General features: G+C 50.4%; 8 protein-coding genes across 8 annotated transcripts; 4 read left to right on the forward strand and 4 right to left on the reverse strand.

The window, feature by feature from the left end:
• On the forward strand, nucleotides 1-334 carry JCM6883_000142 (uncharacterized protein; the record flags this gene model as incomplete). Its single annotated transcript, XM_076630872.1, has 2 exons — nucleotides 1-184; nucleotides 256-334. Coding segments are annotated over 2 exons (263 nt in total), but the record flags the coding sequence as incomplete, so codon positions are not given.
• A 280-nt stretch (nucleotides 335-614) lies between these two features.
• Nucleotides 615-1,086, forward strand: JCM6883_000143 (uncharacterized protein; the record flags this gene model as incomplete). The annotated part of the gene is made up of 2 exons (XM_076630873.1): nucleotides 615-756; nucleotides 830-1,086. The coding sequence occupies 2 exons, from the start codon at nucleotides 615-617 to the stop codon at nucleotides 1,084-1,086; spliced, it is 399 nt and encodes a 132-aa protein (XP_076489013.1).
• A 449-nt stretch (nucleotides 1,087-1,535) lies between these two features.
• Nucleotides 1,536-2,808, reverse strand: JCM6883_000144 (ribosomal L1 domain-containing protein; the record flags this gene model as incomplete). The annotated part of the gene is made up of 3 exons (XM_076630874.1): nucleotides 1,536-2,118; nucleotides 2,211-2,477; nucleotides 2,537-2,808. The coding sequence occupies 3 exons, from the start codon at nucleotides 2,806-2,808 to the stop codon at nucleotides 1,536-1,538; spliced, it is 1,122 nt and encodes a 373-aa protein (XP_076489014.1).
• A 609-nt stretch (nucleotides 2,809-3,417) lies between these two features.
• On the reverse strand, nucleotides 3,418-4,071 carry JCM6883_000145 (endosulfine family protein; the record flags this gene model as incomplete). The annotated part of the gene is made up of 3 exons (XM_076630875.1): nucleotides 3,418-3,765; nucleotides 3,868-3,951; nucleotides 4,039-4,071. The coding sequence occupies 3 exons, from the start codon at nucleotides 4,069-4,071 to the stop codon at nucleotides 3,418-3,420; spliced, it is 465 nt and encodes a 154-aa protein (XP_076489015.1).
• Nucleotides 4,072-5,792: 1,721 nt separating this feature from the next.
• On the forward strand, nucleotides 5,793-10,253 carry JCM6883_000146 (guanine nucleotide exchange factor; the record flags this gene model as incomplete). The annotated part of the gene is made up of 6 exons (XM_076630876.1): nucleotides 5,793-6,259; nucleotides 6,372-9,366; nucleotides 9,437-9,655; nucleotides 9,728-9,829; nucleotides 9,907-10,042; nucleotides 10,141-10,253. The coding sequence occupies 6 exons, from the start codon at nucleotides 5,793-5,795 to the stop codon at nucleotides 10,251-10,253; spliced, it is 4,032 nt and encodes a 1,343-aa protein (XP_076489016.1).
• A 470-nt stretch (nucleotides 10,254-10,723) lies between these two features.
• On the reverse strand, nucleotides 10,724-11,706 carry BOS1 (Bos1p; the record flags this gene model as incomplete). Its single annotated transcript, XM_076630877.1, has 3 exons — nucleotides 10,724-11,239; nucleotides 11,300-11,378; nucleotides 11,480-11,706. The coding sequence occupies 3 exons, from the start codon at nucleotides 11,704-11,706 to the stop codon at nucleotides 10,724-10,726; spliced, it is 822 nt and encodes a 273-aa protein (XP_076489017.1).
• A 543-nt stretch (nucleotides 11,707-12,249) lies between these two features.
• PRE7 (proteasome core particle subunit beta 6) lies at nucleotides 12,250-13,549 on the reverse strand (the record flags this gene model as incomplete). Its single annotated transcript, XM_076630878.1, has 6 exons — nucleotides 12,250-12,266; nucleotides 12,363-12,561; nucleotides 12,639-12,766; nucleotides 12,842-12,950; nucleotides 13,024-13,224; nucleotides 13,481-13,549. 6 exons carry the CDS (start codon nucleotides 13,547-13,549, stop codon nucleotides 12,250-12,252), a joined length of 723 nt encoding a protein of 240 aa, XP_076489018.1.
• Nucleotides 13,550-13,923: 374 nt separating this feature from the next.
• JCM6883_000149 (uncharacterized protein) lies at nucleotides 13,924-18,822 on the forward strand (the record flags this gene model as incomplete). The annotated part of the gene is made up of 6 exons (XM_076630879.1): nucleotides 13,924-14,043; nucleotides 14,122-14,215; nucleotides 14,288-14,373; nucleotides 14,440-14,872; nucleotides 14,941-15,078; nucleotides 15,146-18,822. The coding sequence occupies 6 exons, from the start codon at nucleotides 13,924-13,926 to the stop codon at nucleotides 18,820-18,822; spliced, it is 4,548 nt and encodes a 1,515-aa protein (XP_076489019.1).
• Between the last annotated feature and the right edge of the window lie 609 nt (nucleotides 18,823-19,431).

Raw genomic sequence — 19,431 nt, forward strand, 5'->3', positions numbered from 1 at the left:
AGGAGAAGGAGAAGGAGAAGGAGAAGGAGAAGGAGAAGGAGAAGGAGAAGGAGAAGGAGAAGGAGAAGGAGAAGGAGAAGGAGAAGGAGAAGGAGAAGGAGAAGGAGAAGGAGAAGGAGAAGGAGAAGGAGAAAGGGAAACGTGCTGTGACCGGTGAGGATGCGAAAGCACCTATCGAACTATGGTTAGTCCCTCTTTCGAAGGTTTCGTTCGCCTTCGAGCTCCTTTAGCTGACCGCTGCTCTGTTGTCATCAGGATTCACGGTTGGGTTTACGATGTCGATACTGGACTCGTTCACGATTTGGGGATCTCAGTTGGACCGAAGCTAAAGTAGGAGTTGAACGGGTTTTGCCGGAGAATGACAAGCTCTTCTACCATATTAACACTATCTGTTGCCCCAATTCTATTCATTGTTATTCGACAAGCCCAGAGAGACCATTACAGCTATCTGTGTTGAGTCCTGAACGCTGAGCCTGGTCCCGAGAAGTCTAAAATGGCCTAAGGACGCACAGATCGCTTTCTTTCCTCCTCCTCCCCCTTGTGTCACTCTCTTTCTCCCTCTTTCCCCACCTCTCCTTCTTACTCCCCCAAGCCCCTCCATAAACTCATCAACGATGGAGACCTCCAATATCGCGCAAGGATCGAATCCTGAACAAGGGCAACACCTCGAGTCGTCTCGTGTTGTCGACGGAGCGAACGAAGATCTCGCTACTCCTCAGATCACTGGACAGGAGAACGACGGAGTAGATCGCAACAGTAAGCACACAAAGCTTGACTACAGCCGCCTTGTGAGCCATCAACCGCGTCTGAGTTTCCCTGGTGCTTGCAGCTTCGCATAGCGCTCATTCTTCCGACCAAGGCGAATCGTCCGACGCTGTGCCCCTCACTGAAGACGAATGCTCCTCGATTATGTTGGGCACTCCATCGGGAGTCCCTCTTGCGCAAACGGCTTCACGTAACGAAGGAGGAGGAAATCCAGGTGCTTCGAACGAAGAAGGCGAGGATGAAAGGGTCGAAGGGAGTGGTGGCGATGAACGTCCAAAAGAAGTCTACATCACTTCGCTTGGAACTCTCTTGTTCAGGTAAGAGAGTGTGGATCGTCCGAACGAAACAAAGGCGAGTCCTGATTTCTTCGATCAATTGAGGCCTCTTTCGATTTCCGACTGATCACAACGCGCTCTTCGTTGACAGGGCGGTTGACGATCGGGAGCTCTTCACCCTTCCTCGTTGTAGGTTGGTCGTTTTCGTTTTCGTTTTCGTTCTCGTTTCGTTTGCTTCTCAAGTTGTGGCGTTTCGCAATCCGATCCAGTCTCTGCCCGTAAGTACTCAGTGGGCGTGAGATCAGCCAACACGCACCACGTTGAAATTCCCCGCTCCATCGAGACTTCGATGCATACTTTCGCTTGAAGCTTCTCTCGCGACGAAGCGGAAGAGAAGAAGATCTGCGGAGTGCAAAGGGAGGGAGATTATTTCACAACAAGAATAGTAGCGGAGCAAGCGTATACCGGAGAAAAGAAAGAAGAGAGAGAGAAGAATCATGCCTTTGACTTCTTGTCTTTCTTTACTTTCTTACTCGGTCGTTTCGCCTCTCCCTCTGCCTTCTTTGCGGGTGCAGCTTCCGTAACCTCCTTCTCCTCTTCCTGAGCTTTCTCGACCTCCTCAGTCTCTTCCTCATCGGCCGAACGTTTCTTCTCCAACCTCCCTTGTCCATCTTTCGTCGCGCTCCTTTCCTTCTTCCTCTGTTCCTTCTCCTCCTTCAACCTCTTCTTCTCGGCTAATTTCTCCTCCTTAACCTTCTTCTCCTCCTCTGTCAATTCGTACCCAGTGAATCGATCCTCGAGTTTCGAATTATAAATCGGTAAACTCGTCGACGTCGAAGTCTTCAAATGCAACGATTGAACGTTCGCGAACGTCGAAGGTGCGTTCGGAATCCGAGTTGCGACGTAAGGAAGGACGGCGAGGAGGTTCGAAACGAGTTCGGAAGGAGTGTGGAGGGAAGTTGTACCGAGTTTGATCGAGATTGATGTACCCGTCGTTACTTGCATGTAGGTCGAGGCAATCGCTCGTTCAAGTTCGGCTTTAAGGTCTTTACGAGTGATCGCTACGGGAATAGGTTGTCTTAGCAAAACGAGAGAGACCGCGAGAGAGGATCAGTTTTCAATTTCTTCGTTTCTGCGATTCGTGGAGTAGAGGGAGCGATCGAGACTCACTTCTTAGCATCCCTCCACATTTTCCCGATCGCCCTTCCAACCTCTGGCATAACCCTATCATCAACCAAGAACAAATCGGCCTCTTTCAACAATTGTCGTTTCGCCTCGAACGTCTTGTGTTTCTTGTTCAACTTGTCTAATCCGACTACGCGCGAAACGAATCCAATCTTGAGGTCTGACAAGAGGTCTTTGTATTCTCGTTGAGGGTCTTTGACGAAGAGAGTGACCGGGGATTCTTTCGGGTTCATAACTGGATGAGGGAGGGGACTACCTCGAACAATCCCGCGTCAGCTTTAGGTCTCTTGTGAGTGAATGGGTATACTTACAGTCGAACAGGCTTGTGTACTTCACGTTTCGGCGCCTGTTTGAGTCCAACGACCAAAAACACTTTCTCTTCTTGTTCTCCCAACAAGTCCTTCTCCTCCCTTTGTTCTTGCATCTTACTGACGTGAGCCAACAACGCTGATAAAGCCTTTTCGCATTGCTTCTGATCGATGGGGAGGGTAGAGACGGAAGGGAGAGTTGGAAGTTCTTTAGGTTTGACGGATGCGGGCTTCCAGAGGGGAGGAGGGGCTTGTTGAGTCGTAGTAGTGGACATGTTTCGTAGTTCGACTCGTTCGACTGGTTCTGACGGGTCTGGCGAGAGAGATGAAGGAGATGAAGAAGTTCGCTCAAAAAAATATCTGAGAGACAAGTTCTTTTTGCTTGCGATCTCTAGACTCTCTTGAACGACTCGCGGACAATGGAGAGCAGTCGAACAAGGTGTATAGTGAATAGGAAAAACACGGAGACGAGTAGTTTACAAAAATTCGAAATCAGAAAGAAAGGCAGAGAGAGAGCAACGAGATACGAGAAGAGAGAGCAGGAGGAATGAGGGGGGGTAAAGTATGCACAGTCATAACGAGGTATGGAAAGAAGAAAGAGTACGAAAGACCAGGCAGAAAAGGGAAAGGAAGGGAAAGGCAACGAAGAGAATACTTGAAAACTGAGAAACCTGAGAGACCGTTTCCATTCACATTTGAACCTCCGAGACGACGACGACGAAAGACAGAAGAAGACCACCCTTTGCCGAGTACTGATAACGCCCCCCCTTTAAAACCATCAACCGAGAGAGAGAGAAGAGCCCTTTGCTTTATGTAATTTATCATGTTCTTTTCCCAACTGATTTCCCTCCCCTGCTTCCTTGTTTACTCAGAACTCGAATCACTCAGTGATGAGCACGGTGTTGAGTAATAGGTTCTTTCGAAGGACTTCCATAAACCGCTTGACCAACACCAACGTTTCTCTGACTAGTCGGACTCGATCCTCCTCCTCCAGTTCCTGCTGGTGTTTGATGAGCTGAAGACGAGGGAGAACCGATTGGAATACTTCCAGGAGAAGTCGAAGGAGAAGTCGAGAGTCCTCCACCAGAGTTACCCCCGCCCGATGAGTTGTGTTGAGGAGGAGAAGCGTGAGGAATATCGGCGGGAGAAGGAATCGCCGTTCCAACTGAAGATTGAGGTGAAACTCCTGCTTTACTCATCGCGTAATCTCCTGAATCAAAGTATTTACGTTCCTACCGAGAGAGCAGAGAAGTTAGCTCTGATATCAGGGAAAGTGGGGAGAGAGGGAGGAGGAGAGAACGTGACCTCGCTTTTTGAGAGTGAGGCAGACTAACCTTGAGTTTGTTCGAGAGTAGGTTCTTGTGAGTAGGTACTTTGCCATATTTCTGGAAGAGTTCCTTCTCTTGATCCGAGAAGGACTGCGAAACAAGCGAGAGAGAGGGCGTCATCAGTTTCCACGCATTCGAACGGAGAGGCGCTCCGTGAGAGGTTGAGAGTGTACTCACGCTGATATCAACCTTTTGTTTACCAGGAAGCATTGCGTCAAGAGGGGAGAGAGTAGCGAGAGAGCGAGGATGGGAGAGAAGCGACTAGTTGGATTTCGTCGATTGAGGACGTGCAACCGCGACTGATTGATTCTTGTAGGGTAACTGTAGAGCTGTGTGTGGTCTAGCTGTCTCGAGTCGAGTAGGCGGAGTTAGGAAGAGAGAAGTCGACCAGCTGAGTTCGATTCGGTTCTCTCTGATCCCGATGACGTGTCTATCTCTCTCTTTTTCGCTTATCAGTGCGGCATAGGCTCTCGAGTAGTGCAAAGCTTAGTACAGTACTCGAGTTGCGAGTTGCGGAGAGCAAAAAGAAAAATTTGTTTCAGACAATCGACGACTCGTCTCGCAAGTCGAGCTCGATCTTAGAGACACGTTACTGCGTCGAAAGCGAGGCAGAAGGGACCTTAGTGACACCGCATCAAGTGGCGCTGAGATTGAGTAGCGCAAGAGAGAGAAGTTTTCCATCGTTCCATTCTCCCCCTTTACTGTTTCGTTCCTTTCCCTTGGGTCGATTCGCTTGCTCTCTGGAGCTCCTGTTCCGTTCACAAGCGTCCCGAACTGTCGAGGCGCATCACCTTTCAGTGTCGACTCGATTGAGCTCCGACGGTCTGTCGTTTCAATTATTCCGGATCCCTCGCACGAGCCTCTTCCAACTCTCCAACTCGATGACCTGACAGTCTACTTACAGCCTCTATTCCGCCCTTATAGATAAGCTGGCTTGCGACGTCTCGGTAGCTGCATTCCTGCGGGACGAGCGAAGTGAGAAAAAGGCGAAAACGAGGACGACTCACGAATCATTGATTCAACGCAACCGGTGTCAAGTCCCGCCCGCAAGATCAAATGTCGAAATTTTTCGATAGAACTTAGCCGGGGGGACGAGATTGAGGAGAAGGCAGCAAGGGACGGAGCAGTTCGTCCTGTTTAGGGATCAATTTCGTTCGAGTTGCGGAATGCTCCTCATTGATCGCCTTCTCTCGAGGCTGTAGCCAGACGAATCTGCGAAGAACAACACCAGTGGCATCAGTACCCACGCCCGTACAGAGTGACGAAGCGACGTACAGGGAATGAGCAATTCGACTGAAAGTGTTTCGTCGTTTGCGAGCATTGACAGTAGAGTGGCGATTCCTCCGGCGTTCCCCCCGCCGATGAGCCACGAAGCACAGATAGAGAGGTCTGGGTCGACCATGATCCGCCAGTCCTGCACGGTATCGACGAAACAGAGCGAAAAAGGAAAACGAAAAAGAGAAAACCCGGAAATTCGTTACAGTAGTGAAGCTGCAGGAAAGTCGGTCGTTTTGGCGGAAGAACCTGTACACAATCGTCGTCGTCGTCAACGTAAGCGGGAGAAGAACGTCGAAAGGAGGCCCGGAATCAAAGACCTCAAGCCGTAATTCGCAAACGAAAGAGGAAAGTGTTCAAGGTGAGATTAATGAACGTCTATTGCGTCGAGAGTGCCGTCCAAGGCCGGGAGTTTGTGATCAGCTCTGTTTGTTCTTCTCCCACACGCCGACTCGAGACAGTGGTAGGAAAAAGAGAGGAAGGAGAACCTTCAGAAGCGCGCGACGACGACCTCCTGTTTTTCACAGAAAACCCCTTCCATCCTTTCCTTTCCTACCTCCTCCTCTGCGATCTCTCCTCTTTTCTCCGCCTCACGCCAACGAGTCAACCTGTATCAGTAACTCCCCGACTGTTCAACTTCAAGAGCCGACAACTCGATGTCGAACTCTCCCTCTCCGACTAGATCTTCTTCCCCTTCATCACCCCCTTCGACTCCCCCTCCTTCCGTTCTATTCGTACGCGCCCTTCACACGTTCTCACCTGAATCATTACCACCCGATCCAGCCGAAGCAGGAACGTGTCTCTCGTTCGAACAAGGTCAAATCATCAAATGCCTGAACCAGGACGCTAGTGGATGGTGGGATGGAGAGCTCGAAGGGAGGAGAGGATGGTTCCCATCGAATTACGTCGAGGTGATCGCGTCGGAACAGGCGAACGATTCACCTTCACCGAGAAGGAAGAGGCAACAGACTCCTCGAAAGGGAATCGACAAACATTCTCGATCTCGAAACGAATTGACTCCAGAGGCAAACACTCTCCTCAGTAGTATAGAACAGAACGCTGGGTTATTGGAAAACGCTGTCAATCGCGCGAGTAAAGGTCATTATCAACCGAGTACAGCTTGGTGAGTTATTCTTTTTTTCGCAACCCTTTCGTTCCCCAGTTCTATTCTTCTCGTCAATCTTCTCGTGTCTGGTCCACGTCACTGACAAAGTTACGCGACTGATGGATTCTAGTCTCATCTCTTCGATTCGAACTGTTCTCTCCGCGACTCAATGCCTCACTCGAGATTCTCCCGTCTTGCGAAAACATCCCTCCCTCTCCTCTTCTCGCAAACACATTCTATCGTCCCTCGCTTCACTCGTCAATCAAGCTCGGAAAGCTTCAGCACCAGAAGATCGAGGGGCAGAGATTGAACAGCAAGAATCTCAGGAAATGTTGAGAATGGCGAAAGATACAGTTGGATTCGTTCGAGGATTCCTCGAGGAAGCACAAAGGAAACAAGTCGAAGTCAACCTGAGTCTAGGAAGTTCACCAAAGTTAGGAGGAGGAGGAGGAGACGAGAACGAATCGTCCTCCTCGATTCGACCAGTGAAATCGTTAGGGAACCTTCAAACTCGACGACCGACTCTCGAAGCTCTCGAACAACCTTTACCAGTCTCGACGTTCCCCATTCGAGCTGATTCTCCCGCGATGCTCGTCCCTCCTCGTCCTTCAATGGCTCCCGTCGTTCTTCGGAACCCTTCTGCTCTAACGAGACACCTTTCGACTCTCCACGACGCTCTCCTCTCGACTATCGCAGCTCTCATCGGTCACATCCACTCTCACTCTCGAACGACTTCGCCCGCAAGCAGTTTCGCCCAACTGATCGATCTCACGAGGGAAGGAATCGAACGAGTTCGAGATATCCTCGAAGTCGTCGAAGCGGTCGGAGGTAAATCATCTGATGACGATAATGGACTCGACCTGAAGGGAGGAGATGAACAAGACGAACTCATGAAAGCATTATCGTTGACGAGGGAACGACTTTATCTCGCGACGACGACGCTCGTCACGGCAGCAAGGATCGCGACTTCCCCTCTCGCGTCGTCGGGTCCTACCCCGTCAAGAGCGGAGGAAGAAGAAGAGAGGAAAGGGTTGTTGGGAGCCGCTACGGGAGTCTTGCGATCCGGAGGGGATTGCGTCGGATCGGTGAAAGCGGTCGGAATCCGGTTACTCGAAGGGGGAGAAGGGTTCGAGATCGTCCTTGCGAAAGCTAGGAGACCGTCAGAGTACGAAGCCGACTCGGAAGATGATTCGGAATCGAAGGGGACGACGACGAATTCGAGATTCGCAGATGCACCTCCTCCGGCACTCGGGAGGATTCGAAACGCTCACACTTTGAGCATGTTGGGACGAAAAGCGACGAGTTTGAACTCACTGAGGCAGAGGTTCGAGAAGGAAGACACACTCGGCGAAGAAGAAGAAGAAGAGGAGGAGGAGGAGAGAGAACAGCAAAACGAAGAAGACGAACGAGAATCGAGGACTTCACCGACTGGACGACGTAAATTCTCCCCTTCCCACACTTTCTCTTCGTCATCTTCGTCAGCACCATCTACGATTACTCCGAATTTATCGAACGACAGTCGCAGCACCGAAATGTCACCGACTCGAACATCGATTCCAATGTCTCGCAACGCTTCGTCCGGTTCAGGTTCGAACGCTGGATCCGTCATCTCTCGCACGACCGCGAGCAGTATCGCTGGGACCTACTTGACGGGAGAAACGAGTCCTCGTAGCTCGTACGGTACTTCTTCAGGGATCAAGTTCGCGAGTGGAGCAAGTTCGAGCAGCAACGGGATTCCTCCCCTCCCTTCGTCTTCGAATCAAAGACCGAGGAGCTCGACTCGACCTACGAGTGGCAGCAAATCTCTCTCGAGTAACGGAAGACCCTCCCTTGATCGAATTCGCAGCGAATCTCCAACGATTCAACTCAATTCGGCTACTTCCCCTACGACCAACTCTTCTCCTCTTTCGCAAATCTCGTCTGCTTTCCTCTCGGCTCCTCTCTCTCCGATGACTTCGGCAGCGACCTCTCCTCAAACCTCGGTAGATCGCAAAACGACCTCGTCTCCTTCTGCCTGGTTCCTCGAACGAGATTATCAACCTCAAGAGATCTCGTTCAATGCAGATGGACACGTCACGGGAGGTACTCTTCACGTCCTCATCGAGCGTATGACTCTCCACGATACGACGATCGATCCCGCATTCGCAACGACTTTCCTTCTCACTTTCCGACTCTTCACTTCTCCCTCGGAACTCATCTCTCAGCTGTACCGTCGATTCGATCTCGCACCTCCTCGTCATCCCGACACGAACGAAGAGCTTTCACCCGAGGAGATGAAGCAATGGACCTCGATCAAACTCACGCCGATTCGATTGAGGATTTACAACTTGATCAAAACTTGGCTCGAATCTCACTGGCAGCACGACGCCGATCAAGGGATCGTCGATGGATTGAGGGAATGGTCGAATGGGAGATTAAAGGCCGCGATGCCCGCTGCGAGTTCTCGAATGTTGGATCTCATCGAAAAACGAGTCACGGCAGCCGAACAAGAACGACAAAGTTCGATTGAATTGGAACCTCGACCTTCGAACGCGAGTCAATCGAGTTTCGTCAGTAGCAATGGAGGATTCTCTTCGAACGGATTCAACGATAGTTCGACTTCGCTTCAATTACCCGTTCCTCAAGGAATTCAAAAGAGTCTCTTACGAATGGCTTCGACCGATCGACTCAAAGCGGGGAAACCGATCATTCCTTTCTCTTCCCTCTCTCCAGTTCTCACGAATTTCCCCGCGTCGCCCTCGAACCCATCTTCTCCAACCGTCGATTCTTACTCCCCTTCCTCCCCGACTGCCGCTCAAGCTCCCACTCCAATCGTTTCAAAATCACTTCTCGCAATGCTTCGTTCTCCCTCTGGTCGCTATCCCTCTGTCACCGACGTCGACACTCTCGAACTCGCTCGACAATTGACAATCATGGAATCTCGAGTTTATTGTTCGATTCGTCCTGAAGAACTCCTCGGTTCTCCTTCTTCCAGTTCAAATGGCTCCGCGAAGAGAGAGGGGAGTGTCAGGAAGATGAGTGCGTTGAGTACGAGGTTGACAGGTTGGATCGCAGAGACGATTTTAGGGGAAACGGATCAAAAAAAGAGAACGGCTTTGGTCAAGTATTTCGTTAAACTTGGAGAGGTGAGCTCTTCCTCTTACATCACGTTTCCTCTAATACGAGTCTGAACAGTGCTTGGTCCGTGATTTGCAGCGTCTCTTAATGTTGAACAACTACAACGCCCTCTTCGCCGTTTTCACTGCTCTCAATTCGTCGACTATCTCTCGACTCCGCAAGACCTGGGACGGACTCGCGCCGAAGTACCGTCAATCGCTCGAAGTCCTCCGTCGAGCGACCGATCATTCTCGAAATTACGCTGAATATCGTGGCAAGATTCGACAGACTGTTCCTCCTTGTCTTCCTTTCGTTGGTGTGAGTGTCCTGCCCTCTTGCTGTCGATGGAAACTGTAGCTGACGCCCTCTCTCTCTCTCTGTTTTGGATAGCTCTTCTTGACCGATTTGATCTTCATTTTCGAAGGAAATCGAGCAGAGCGTAGTTCTCCAATCGATCCTTCTCTGCGTCTCATCAACTTTGACCGTTATCAAGTGAGTCCTCTCTCTTTCGTTGCTCGCTCTCCTGATTCCTCTTTGCTGATTCAGAACTTCCTTCTCACTCAACTCAGAAAATGTCCCGCATCATCGGCGACCTCCAGCGTTTCCAAGTCCCTTACACTCTCGTCGAAGTTCCGGAATTGCAATCCCTCCTTTCAACCATGTTGGAAGGTCCTTTGAAACATGGTCAAGATGCTCAATCTCTCTGTACGTTCCTCCTTCCCTCTTCCCTCTCTTTCTCTTCTTCTTCTTCTTCCTGATTCGTGACGAGGAGACTGACGATTCGTGGAGTACGTAATGGATAGATCGTCAATCATTAATGATTGAACCGAGATCGAATGCGGCATCAACGAAATCTGGGTCGACGACAACAGAAGGAGGAGGGAGGTCGAAAGACGTTTTCAATTGGAGGAGCTAAAAAGTACTCATCCTTATTCTCGTTCTCATTCCTTGTAGCCTTAGCATCATCCACTTAGTACTATCATATACTCGTTCATTCTATCCGTGCTTTTCATTTATCATCATTAGCCTCATCGATGTTTTTTTTTCTCCTCTCCAGCTTAGTACGTTATTCATCTTCTTGTTGTGACTGTTGTCTCAATTCATATCTCTCCATTGTCTCGTCTCGTCACTCGCTTGCCCTCTCTGTCAATTCTGCGAGCGAAAGAAAGTCGATAAGATCCCTCTACACTCTCTTCCTTGCTCTGCGATTTTCTGGCGAGGCTCGACTTTCCGTGCAAAAACACGCCGTAGCGCTTGAATGACACTCTTGTACGACACTGTGCTACAACCTGAAGAAGCCTTCGGAGCAATCATCAGTTTCCCCTTCAAGGCGAAGTGATCATTGAAACTCGAAAGACTCACAAAAGAACCTGGCAAGTCTCCTCTTCACCCAAAGTACTTTAATATCAGTACAAAACAAACGATCGTCATCGTTCCGCCTCCCACGAGGATCCACCAATCCCCCTTCGTTCTCCTCTCTATGAACTGTATAGTCTCCCTCGAAAGTCCCAACGTATTCGCCGCGTTCAACAGTCGCTTCTTCGTTCCCTTCATGACTTCCCTTTGAGTTGCTAAGTTGCCCAACACGGCTTGACCCTGAGCGAGATAAGCGTCGAGCGTGGAAGAGGTGGAAGAGAAGAAATCGTGTTCTTTGAGAGCGTGGTTCGTGCGAGGGTTGTTGTAGATCGAAGACGAGTAGTCTCCTCCTCCGTTACCGTAAGCTGAATGAGATGGTGTATTTGAACTGCTACCGCCGAAGTTGATTGTTGTCGTATCGGATATGGGAGGTCGAGAAGAACGATTCAAAGGAGTCGAGGAAGAAGAAGCGGAATAAGAATGTGAAGAAGCTGTAGAAGTCGATGCCGTGGGTGTGAAGAGTTCATTACGTTCTGAGGTTACTCTCTACAGTCTCGAGTGAATCAAGTCAGTACGAAGGAGAAGGAGGGAGATGGAGGGACGTACGGTTGAAGTTCCTTCAGTTTTGATCCGTTCGTATTGTTTCCTCAACGAGATGTAATCCTCTTTGAACCTCGCTACCCGTCTACATGACCCCACAATCCTCACTATTCAGTCAATCACTTGCTCACTCTCACAAAAAGAGACAGGGAGGGGAAAGAGTTGAGTGGTGGTGTGTTGACTGACTGTAAAGCTTTCTCCTTTTTAACCTCTACGATCTCCCTCTTTGCCATCGAATCATAATCCTCGATCGTCCTATCGAACGCGGCTAAACTCGCATTGATTTGACCGTGTAATGCGGAAGTTGAAGCGGGGTGAGAAGTCGAGGGGGAAGAGTAGAGGTGAGAGAGAGAGGAGAGGTCCGATTCGAGAGAGGAGGATTGACGCAGCGCGAGAGTGTAGAGCGAGTTCATGCGGACGAGCTGGGAGAGAGAGAGATGATGATGAGGAGGAGGATGAGGAGAGGGGAAAGCCGACGTGTTTCTCTTTCTTACTCAGGAGCTTCTGCTGTACGTGTTCGAAGGATCGAGATCTTGAGGTTCTGCAGATAGGTCAAGGTCGAGTCGAGGTTTGGTGAAGTGAGAGGGAGAGGAAACGCTCGCCTAACTTTCGAATTTCGCAACTTGTTCCGACACTCGATGAGGTGTCAATCGATATATATATCATGGTCTCTGCCTTTTTCTGTCTCCATAGGTGACATGTCGTAGTAGCACAAGACACTTTAGTCGCGAACTCAGTTTTTGAACCGCAGGGAGAAACTCAGAGCAAAATCCTCGTTTTCCTTCTTTCGAACGCTCTTCGCTCTGAAGAGATGGTTTGTTCAGATTACTATTCGTTACAGAGACAGCGAGGGGAATCAAAAAGGGGGTGTGCAAAGCGATGTGTACTAGAAGGGTAGGGACGAGGGCGCGGGAGAGAGCTGAGGGGTCTCTTGCGAAAAACGAAAACATTGCGCCTTAATCGCGTTTGAGAGCTATATCAACGAACCAGCGACAGTGCAAGTCAGCGAAACTCTTCCTCAAGCTCAAGCACAACCTGAAAGAAGAGAGAGAGTAGAGTCAAAACGTACGCAGAGTGATCCATCTCATTTTTTTCCCTTTCTCGACTACGAGCATTTCCAACCCATCTCCAACTTCGATATGTCTCTCGGTTGCTCCCGTAAACGCATCCGTTACTAGTTCTAACACTTCTTTCAAATCGAATTCGGGTCTTTGTCCAGGTTCGAGAACTTTCGAACCGGGTAAAGGAGTTTGATTCTTTTTGTAAACCTACTCCACCATCTCTCTTGTGAGTGAGCCCTAGGGAGGGAGAGGAGGAGAACGGAATAAGGGAAGAGGACACGTACCATGTTATCGAGGAAAGGTTGAACGAGGGATTGAGCCGAACCATAAGCTCGACACGATTCTCGTTCGTAAGAACCTACTGGATCGAAAGAGTATACAGCTCCAGTTCCATCCGAATCAATACCTCCCACTATCGTCTCAACTTCAACGTGTCAGTGGAGAGTAGAAGCAAGGAGAGAGAGGAGAGGAGAGAGGAGAGACGAACGAATCACGTAACAATAATAAGGGAAGAAACGTTTCCCATACAACATGGTTTGTACTAATCTCGCAATCGATTTCAATTTAGGTACTTCATTATGAGTATGGTGATACCACTGCTCTCACATCCCTCATCATCAGTCCAATGTACTCGCTCGGAAGAGAGAGAGAGGGAAGGAAAGGACTGACTTCGAGGTTTTGTTTCAATCTCTTTACGAACGCATCCGCATCACCTTTGAAACCCTGAATCGCAATAGTCGCTTCATCGGTCAATTCGAAGATTCGACGTGCTGTACGAGTCTCGATCGAGTAACCGGAAGATTGTCGAGTGTCGGATGCGATCACGGCGAATCCGGGCGAGGAAATCGCGAGGATCGATCCACCGGAATCCTGGAAAGTAGAGAGTGATTGTCAGTGGGGAAGAACGTAGATAACGGCCGTGGGTTGAGCGAGGGAGAGGAGAGCGGAGGAGAGTCCACCTCATCATCCTAAAGCTTCTGTCATCCCAGCTGGGTCACTCATAATCTCCAGGCCCTACCCCGCTGACAGCATCCAATTCCAGGTTATCGAGCCCGCTGGACGAGTGTTGATCCGAAGAAGGATGACGAATGCTCAGAGAGAGGAGAGGAGATGGAGTAATACTCACAGCATAAGGACTGAATTGTCGTTGTTGAGGTCCTGATACTTGGGCTCCTAACGCTACTTGTGCTGCCATGGTTTCTGTGCTGAGAATCGAGTGAAGTGGAGCGAGAGAGTGAGAAGTCGCGAGACTGATGAGGAGTTCGAGAATTGAATCGGTTCTCGATTTTACTGAGCTGTCTAGACTGGAGAGTAGAGTATGGGATTATACGTAAGGAATTACTAGCTATTGAAGGGAATTATCTGAGACACGAACTGTTCGACAGTTGCGGAAGCGATCATTTTCTCTCTATCTCTTCACTTCTTCGACTGTCTCCTTCCATATCTATATCAGCTGTACCACCTTCTTCGCCCCCGTGCTACCCTCTTCCGACCCCACCTCGACCCCCTCAAAACCTACATCAAATTCAACGATCATACCAAATTCGCTCAGAGTCGTTCTCCCTTTAGATGCAAGTGAGACCCGGCGTAGGAGGTAGTAGTAGAGGTAGTAGTAGTAATCAATCATCCCATAGTCGAGGGTATAGTCAAACTGGGAATCGATTAGCCGGGATCGCGAAACAACAAGAAGTTCGTCTCATCCCGCTCCCATCCCTCTCCCCCCTTTCTGAGCTCTGGGCTAATGTGAGTGAATTGGGTGTGGAGTAGTTGTCATCGGCGTATTCGGCATTGGCGAAGGAATTGACGAGGACGGAAATTAAATCGGTTGGAGGGTACACTTTGGGGAGAATTATCGGTCAAGGTTAGCTCCAGCTCCTCTTTAAGCGAGCTCTCATGGATAAGAGAGCTGATGGAGAGAGATGTGGCTGTACAGGCACGTTTGGAAAGGTTAGACTGGGGGTACACAAGTTGACGGGAACGAGAGTTGCGATTAAACAAGTTTCGAAATCTTTACCTTCTGTGAGAAAGGACCCTCTCCTCCAGCACTTTCTGACTCGTCACTGACAAACTCCTTCTCTCGGTTAGAACTCGTCCGATCCATCCTCTCCACTTTCCCTCCTCACTCGCGAAATTCACCACCATCGACGACTTCGACATCCCCACGTCCTCTCCCTGTACGAGTTGATCGCGACGGAATCCTCGATCTACCTAGTGACCGAGCTCTGTGCCGGTGGAGAACTGTTCGATTACCTCGTCGAGAAAGGTCGTTTATCGCTCGTCGAAACTCGTTCAATCTTTGGTCAACTCGTCTTAGGGATCGCTTACTTGCATGGAGAAGGAGTCGTACATAGGGATCTCAAGTTGGAGAATGTGTTACTCGATGAGAGGTGTAGGGTTAAAGTGGCGGATTTTGGGTTTGGGAGAGAGTTTGAGAGAGGGAAATGGTTGGAAACTTGGGTTGGAACTCTAGGGTATTGTGCTCCGGAAGTTATATCGGGTAAGAAATATCTTGGGGAAGGTGAGCCATACAGTCCACTCGAGCTCTTTCTGAAGGGAAGGAACTGACTCGCAGGACGTTGTTCACAGAGGTGGATATTTGGTCGTTGGGGGTTATCTTTTATGCGTTAGTGACGGGGAGTTTACCGTTCGACGATGACGATGAAGGAATCATGAAGGAGATGATCCTAAAGTGTGAATACGAGATTCCATCTTGGTTAGATGAAGGTGAGCGAGATCGATTTTACTCTGCTCCTCAGTTGGCTGAGTAAAACTCTTTGAATTTCGCTCGCAGATGCCGCCGACCTGATACGAAACATCCTCGTTCTCGACCCTCTACGACGTTTCTCACTCAAACAAATCCTCTCGCATCCATTCTTCACTCGTCCTTCCCCTTCCGTGACTCGTCGACCAACTTTCTCTCGAGCTCACTCTTACGCTTCTTCGAGTTCATCTCTACATCATCATCCGATTGGATCGACTCAGCCAATCCAAGAAGAAGAATTCGATCATCCACCAGCGATTCTCGAACAAGAAGAGACGAATTTCGTTTCTTCTCCTCAAATGGGTTTCCTCGGAGCCGAGATTGATCAGTCGTCAAAAAAGGATGAGAGTGCTAGTCAATCGAGTCATCTAGGAGGGACAGGGACGACGAGTCAACCGAGAACGACGACGAGTAGTCCTTTGACTTCGATCGAGGGAGGTCAGGATCAGGAGGATCAAATTGAAGTTTTGAACGAGGTCCAGAATGGGAAAAGGTCTGACGAGGTGTCGACAACAACAACATCACAGGATGTATCAGCATCCACGACGACGAGTCATATACCTTCACCTGGTCGGCTCTCTGCCCCTCCTTCCCCAGTTCCACCCTCTCGATCCTCTTTCGAAACTCCTTCTCTCCGTCGAAACCGTTCGACCTCTTCCTCCGTTCGATCTCTCCCCTTCCACGGTGGTGGAGGTGGAAGTGCAACTCACGGTACCTGTACACCTCACGCTCGTACTCCCGCTCGAACTAAAAGACGTTCGATCGGTTCAATCATTTCCGAACGACTCGTCTCCCTCGTCGAAGAAGGAGATTCTTCCCTCGTACCACCTGTCATCTCGTCCCCTTCTTCCTTTACGACTACGACCTCACCTGCCGCCCAGCAACTTCTCCCTCCAGTCGATTACTTATCAATCATGCTTTCGATCCCTCCTCATCGAGAAGATATATTCTCCTCTGAAGCGGAGAAGGAACTGTTGGAGAGATTGGGAGGTTTGGGGTTCGATACGGGACAAATGAAACATTCGGTTAATTGTTCGGCGTGCGATAGTAGTTCGGCAACGTTTTGGATGTTGTTGAAGAAGAGAGTAGAGGAGAAGGAATTGGAGGGAATCGAACACGAACAGGAGGCGACTGCGACGACAAATGCGAGGGAGGAAAATGATGAGACGGTTCAGCGGGATGAAGAGGAAGAGAGGGAGACGAAAGTGAAAGCGAAGGAAGTGGACTTGTCGGATACGAAAAGAGAAGAACCGACCTCACCAGCAACTCAAGACATCTTCTCGACTCAACGCAAACGAATACCTTCCCCTGCTACATCTCCTCATCCTCGTCCGACCACTCCTTCATCCGCACCTCCCGTCTTGAGTCCAGCTCCTCCCAACCTCCCGCCGTCAGCGGCAGAGGAAGAACGACTCGAGTATTTCCTCGGTGAACACACTTCGAACGCGCCTCCAACTCCAGAATACTTCCCAACGATCGATCCTGGTTCCCCAACTCGTCGGCGTACTCGATCGAGAGACGACTTGTTACTTTCCCCTGCGCGATCGACTCATTCAACGACTTTGATCCCTCTCGATAGTCCACTCGAACTCTCGCCGACGTCGAGAGGAGGAGGAGCGAAAACGGAAGAAGAAGTAAAGAATCGAAGGAGTCGTTCGGGGAGTGTTACGCTTCTCGCGAGGGCGACTTCGGCGCTCAATAACAGTCTCAATTTGAAAGGAACGAGGGATGAATCGCCTGGAGGAGGAACGAACACCGAAGAACCTTCGAATGGGATGTTCAGAAGAAAGAGTTCTCTCCCTCTCGACGAGCTCACGTCTGCATCCCCGAATCGAACGACTCCTCCCCTACCTCTACCGACTGAAGTCCCAGCCTCTCCTCGACGAAATAGCAGCAACTCTCCACTGCGAACTGATCCTTCGACTCCTCCTCGACCAGCAGCTCCGTCCAAGCCCGTCGTCGTTTCACCAGAACCGTCTCCCGCTCGTTCCCTAGCGAACTCAGTCGACACATTCGATACGATCGCCTCGTCTTCGAAGTCATCCAATCTCGCGAAGACTACACCGGGAGGTAGTACTCACAGCAGCAACAACAACAAGAAGGGAACGAAGGGGAGTCAATTACTCGCGAACCTCAAGTTTTGGTTCGGTGAAGGACAACGGAAACGAAACAAATCTCGTTCTTCCCCCGCAGCTCGACCTAATGACGGTTCAACCTCGTTCGCTTCGAATGGTGGAGTCGGACGTAGCTACTCCCTGAACGCCGGAACAGGAGGAGGAGGAGGATACAGAGTCGCAGGACCATCATCAGGATACGTCGCATCTCCTCTCCGTCGACCTCTCCCTGGTAGTCGTCGTTCCTCGAACGCTAGTATCGCTCCCCTCTCTCGTCGGTCTTCGGTGTCTTCAGCTCATCGCGCAGCACTTCACGAACAACTCGCTGCTCGACCTCAACTCGCTCATCATCGTCGAAGGAGTGATAGTTCTCGAACTTCGATCAGTGGTGGCGATCATTCACGACCTCAATCGATTCGTTCGTTCAAAGCGAGTCAAGGTCAACGACAAGGTTCCCCTTCGGACGGAGGAGGAGGAGGGAGTGGTGGTGGTGCTCATCATCATTCTCAGCGTCATCAGAGAACTCGTCATTCGAAAGCTCCTTCGACTTCTTCAGTCGGTTCGTTCGGGAAAGGAGAAACGGTTTATCGTAGACCTCCGACGACGACGACGGTGGTCAGGAGAAGACATCCTTCGCATGGTAGACACAACCATAGGAGATCAGCGTCGGGTACGAGCTCGATTCGGACTCATCGATCGAGTACGAGTTCGATTGGAGAGGTCGGGAGTGACGATGAGGACGCGTTTGGAGATGGAGGTGAAGCACCGATCTTGGAGGAGGACGAAACGGAAGATCGTGAACCGCGAGGAGGAGGAGGAGATCACGATAAATCACTTGGGGCTTCTTCCGATGGCGACCCTACTTCCACTGTCAACGACGAAGAGAAGACGCAAGCTCGTCTCAGAGCGTTGAGAACCCTCAGTGGGGACTTTTCGACTTTCCAGATCCCTTCGACTTCGAGTTCTTCCTCTGGCTCTTCGTCCGCAAGAATCACCTCTTCCTCCCCTCATCTTTTCGTTCGACCTCCGCTTCCGCATCAACCCTCCTCGCGAGCGTCTTCCCGATCCGATACTTCCTCTATTACTCGTTCTCATCAATCCCATGCAACGTTCTCAGCTCACAAATCGACTCATCTCTTCGGATCCCCTCTTCAACCCTCGTCGTCAACTCGGAAGAGTGCTCCTCTCCCTGCTCGGCCTCCGTTGCGAGACGTCTTCGCTTCGAAGAGTACGCTCGGCGAATCAGAATGGGTCGACGAAGACGAACTCGACGGATATGGAGGTGGACTCGGTCAAGCGAAATCTACTGTAGGATCCGGGAGCGGGTTCAACGGTTCTACGACGTCACTCGGTACTCTCGATGAAGCTCGTGTCGTAGGAGGAGCAGGGAATGGAGATAGTCCCATCGCGGAGAAAATTTTCGGTGGAGGAGGAGGAATGTCTCTGTTCGAGGGTCGATACGCTGGAGTGAATGGGTCGGGGTCGAATGGAAATGGATCGGTAGGCATGGGTGGGAATGGAAGAGGGGTGAGAACTTTGTCGGCGATCAAAACGGTCGTGATTGAGGAGGAAGAGGACGAGGAAGAAGAGTGATTACGAGAGTCAAGTTCAGTGGTGTTAGTTGTTGTCTGTCTCTCCTGTACTGGTGTCCCTACTACGCTCCCTGTTTATGTCGTAATAACTCCGCTCGCAAATATTCTACTTACCTTTATTTTTTTGGTCGTAAATGAGACCCTGGATAACATTAGCTTGTCATTCTTTGACAGAGAGTATTGCGAGATTGCGAGATGGTCGGTCGAATGTCAAACAGTGACTGGGCTGCGGGCGAGGAAAGAGTCTCAAACTGCTCGTTCCTATTTCGAGTTTTCAGCTCGGACAACTTGCTCCCAGCTTCCAGGGCTCGCACGGTGGTCTTGCAGGGTGGGAACAGCAGCTTTCCTGATGTCTTGCATGCGGACGTGAATAGAGGCCCGAAGACTGATGCAGCGAGGGAGAATGAGGAAACGTCAGAGAGGGAAAACAGCCCGAGCGTTGTTCCTTCTTTATGCCGTCGCTGCATCGAGCGCTTGCCCTACCATAGCGAGACCTCGTCGCCGTCAGTCTGTCTTGCCGCCTCATCAAGGGTACCCTATTGCGAAGACTTGCGAAGAAGCATTCTCCCATAGCGATGACAGACGATCCTCTCTCTCGATCATATCTCCT

The sequence above is a fragment of the Sporobolomyces salmoneus genome, assembly GCF_050403485.1.
Source record: "Sporobolomyces salmoneus JCM6883 DNA, S_salmoneus_JCM6883_v1_ctg13, whole genome shotgun sequence".
NCBI classification, from domain to species: Eukaryota; Fungi; Basidiomycota; class Microbotryomycetes; order Sporidiobolales; family Sporidiobolaceae; genus Sporobolomyces; species Sporobolomyces salmoneus.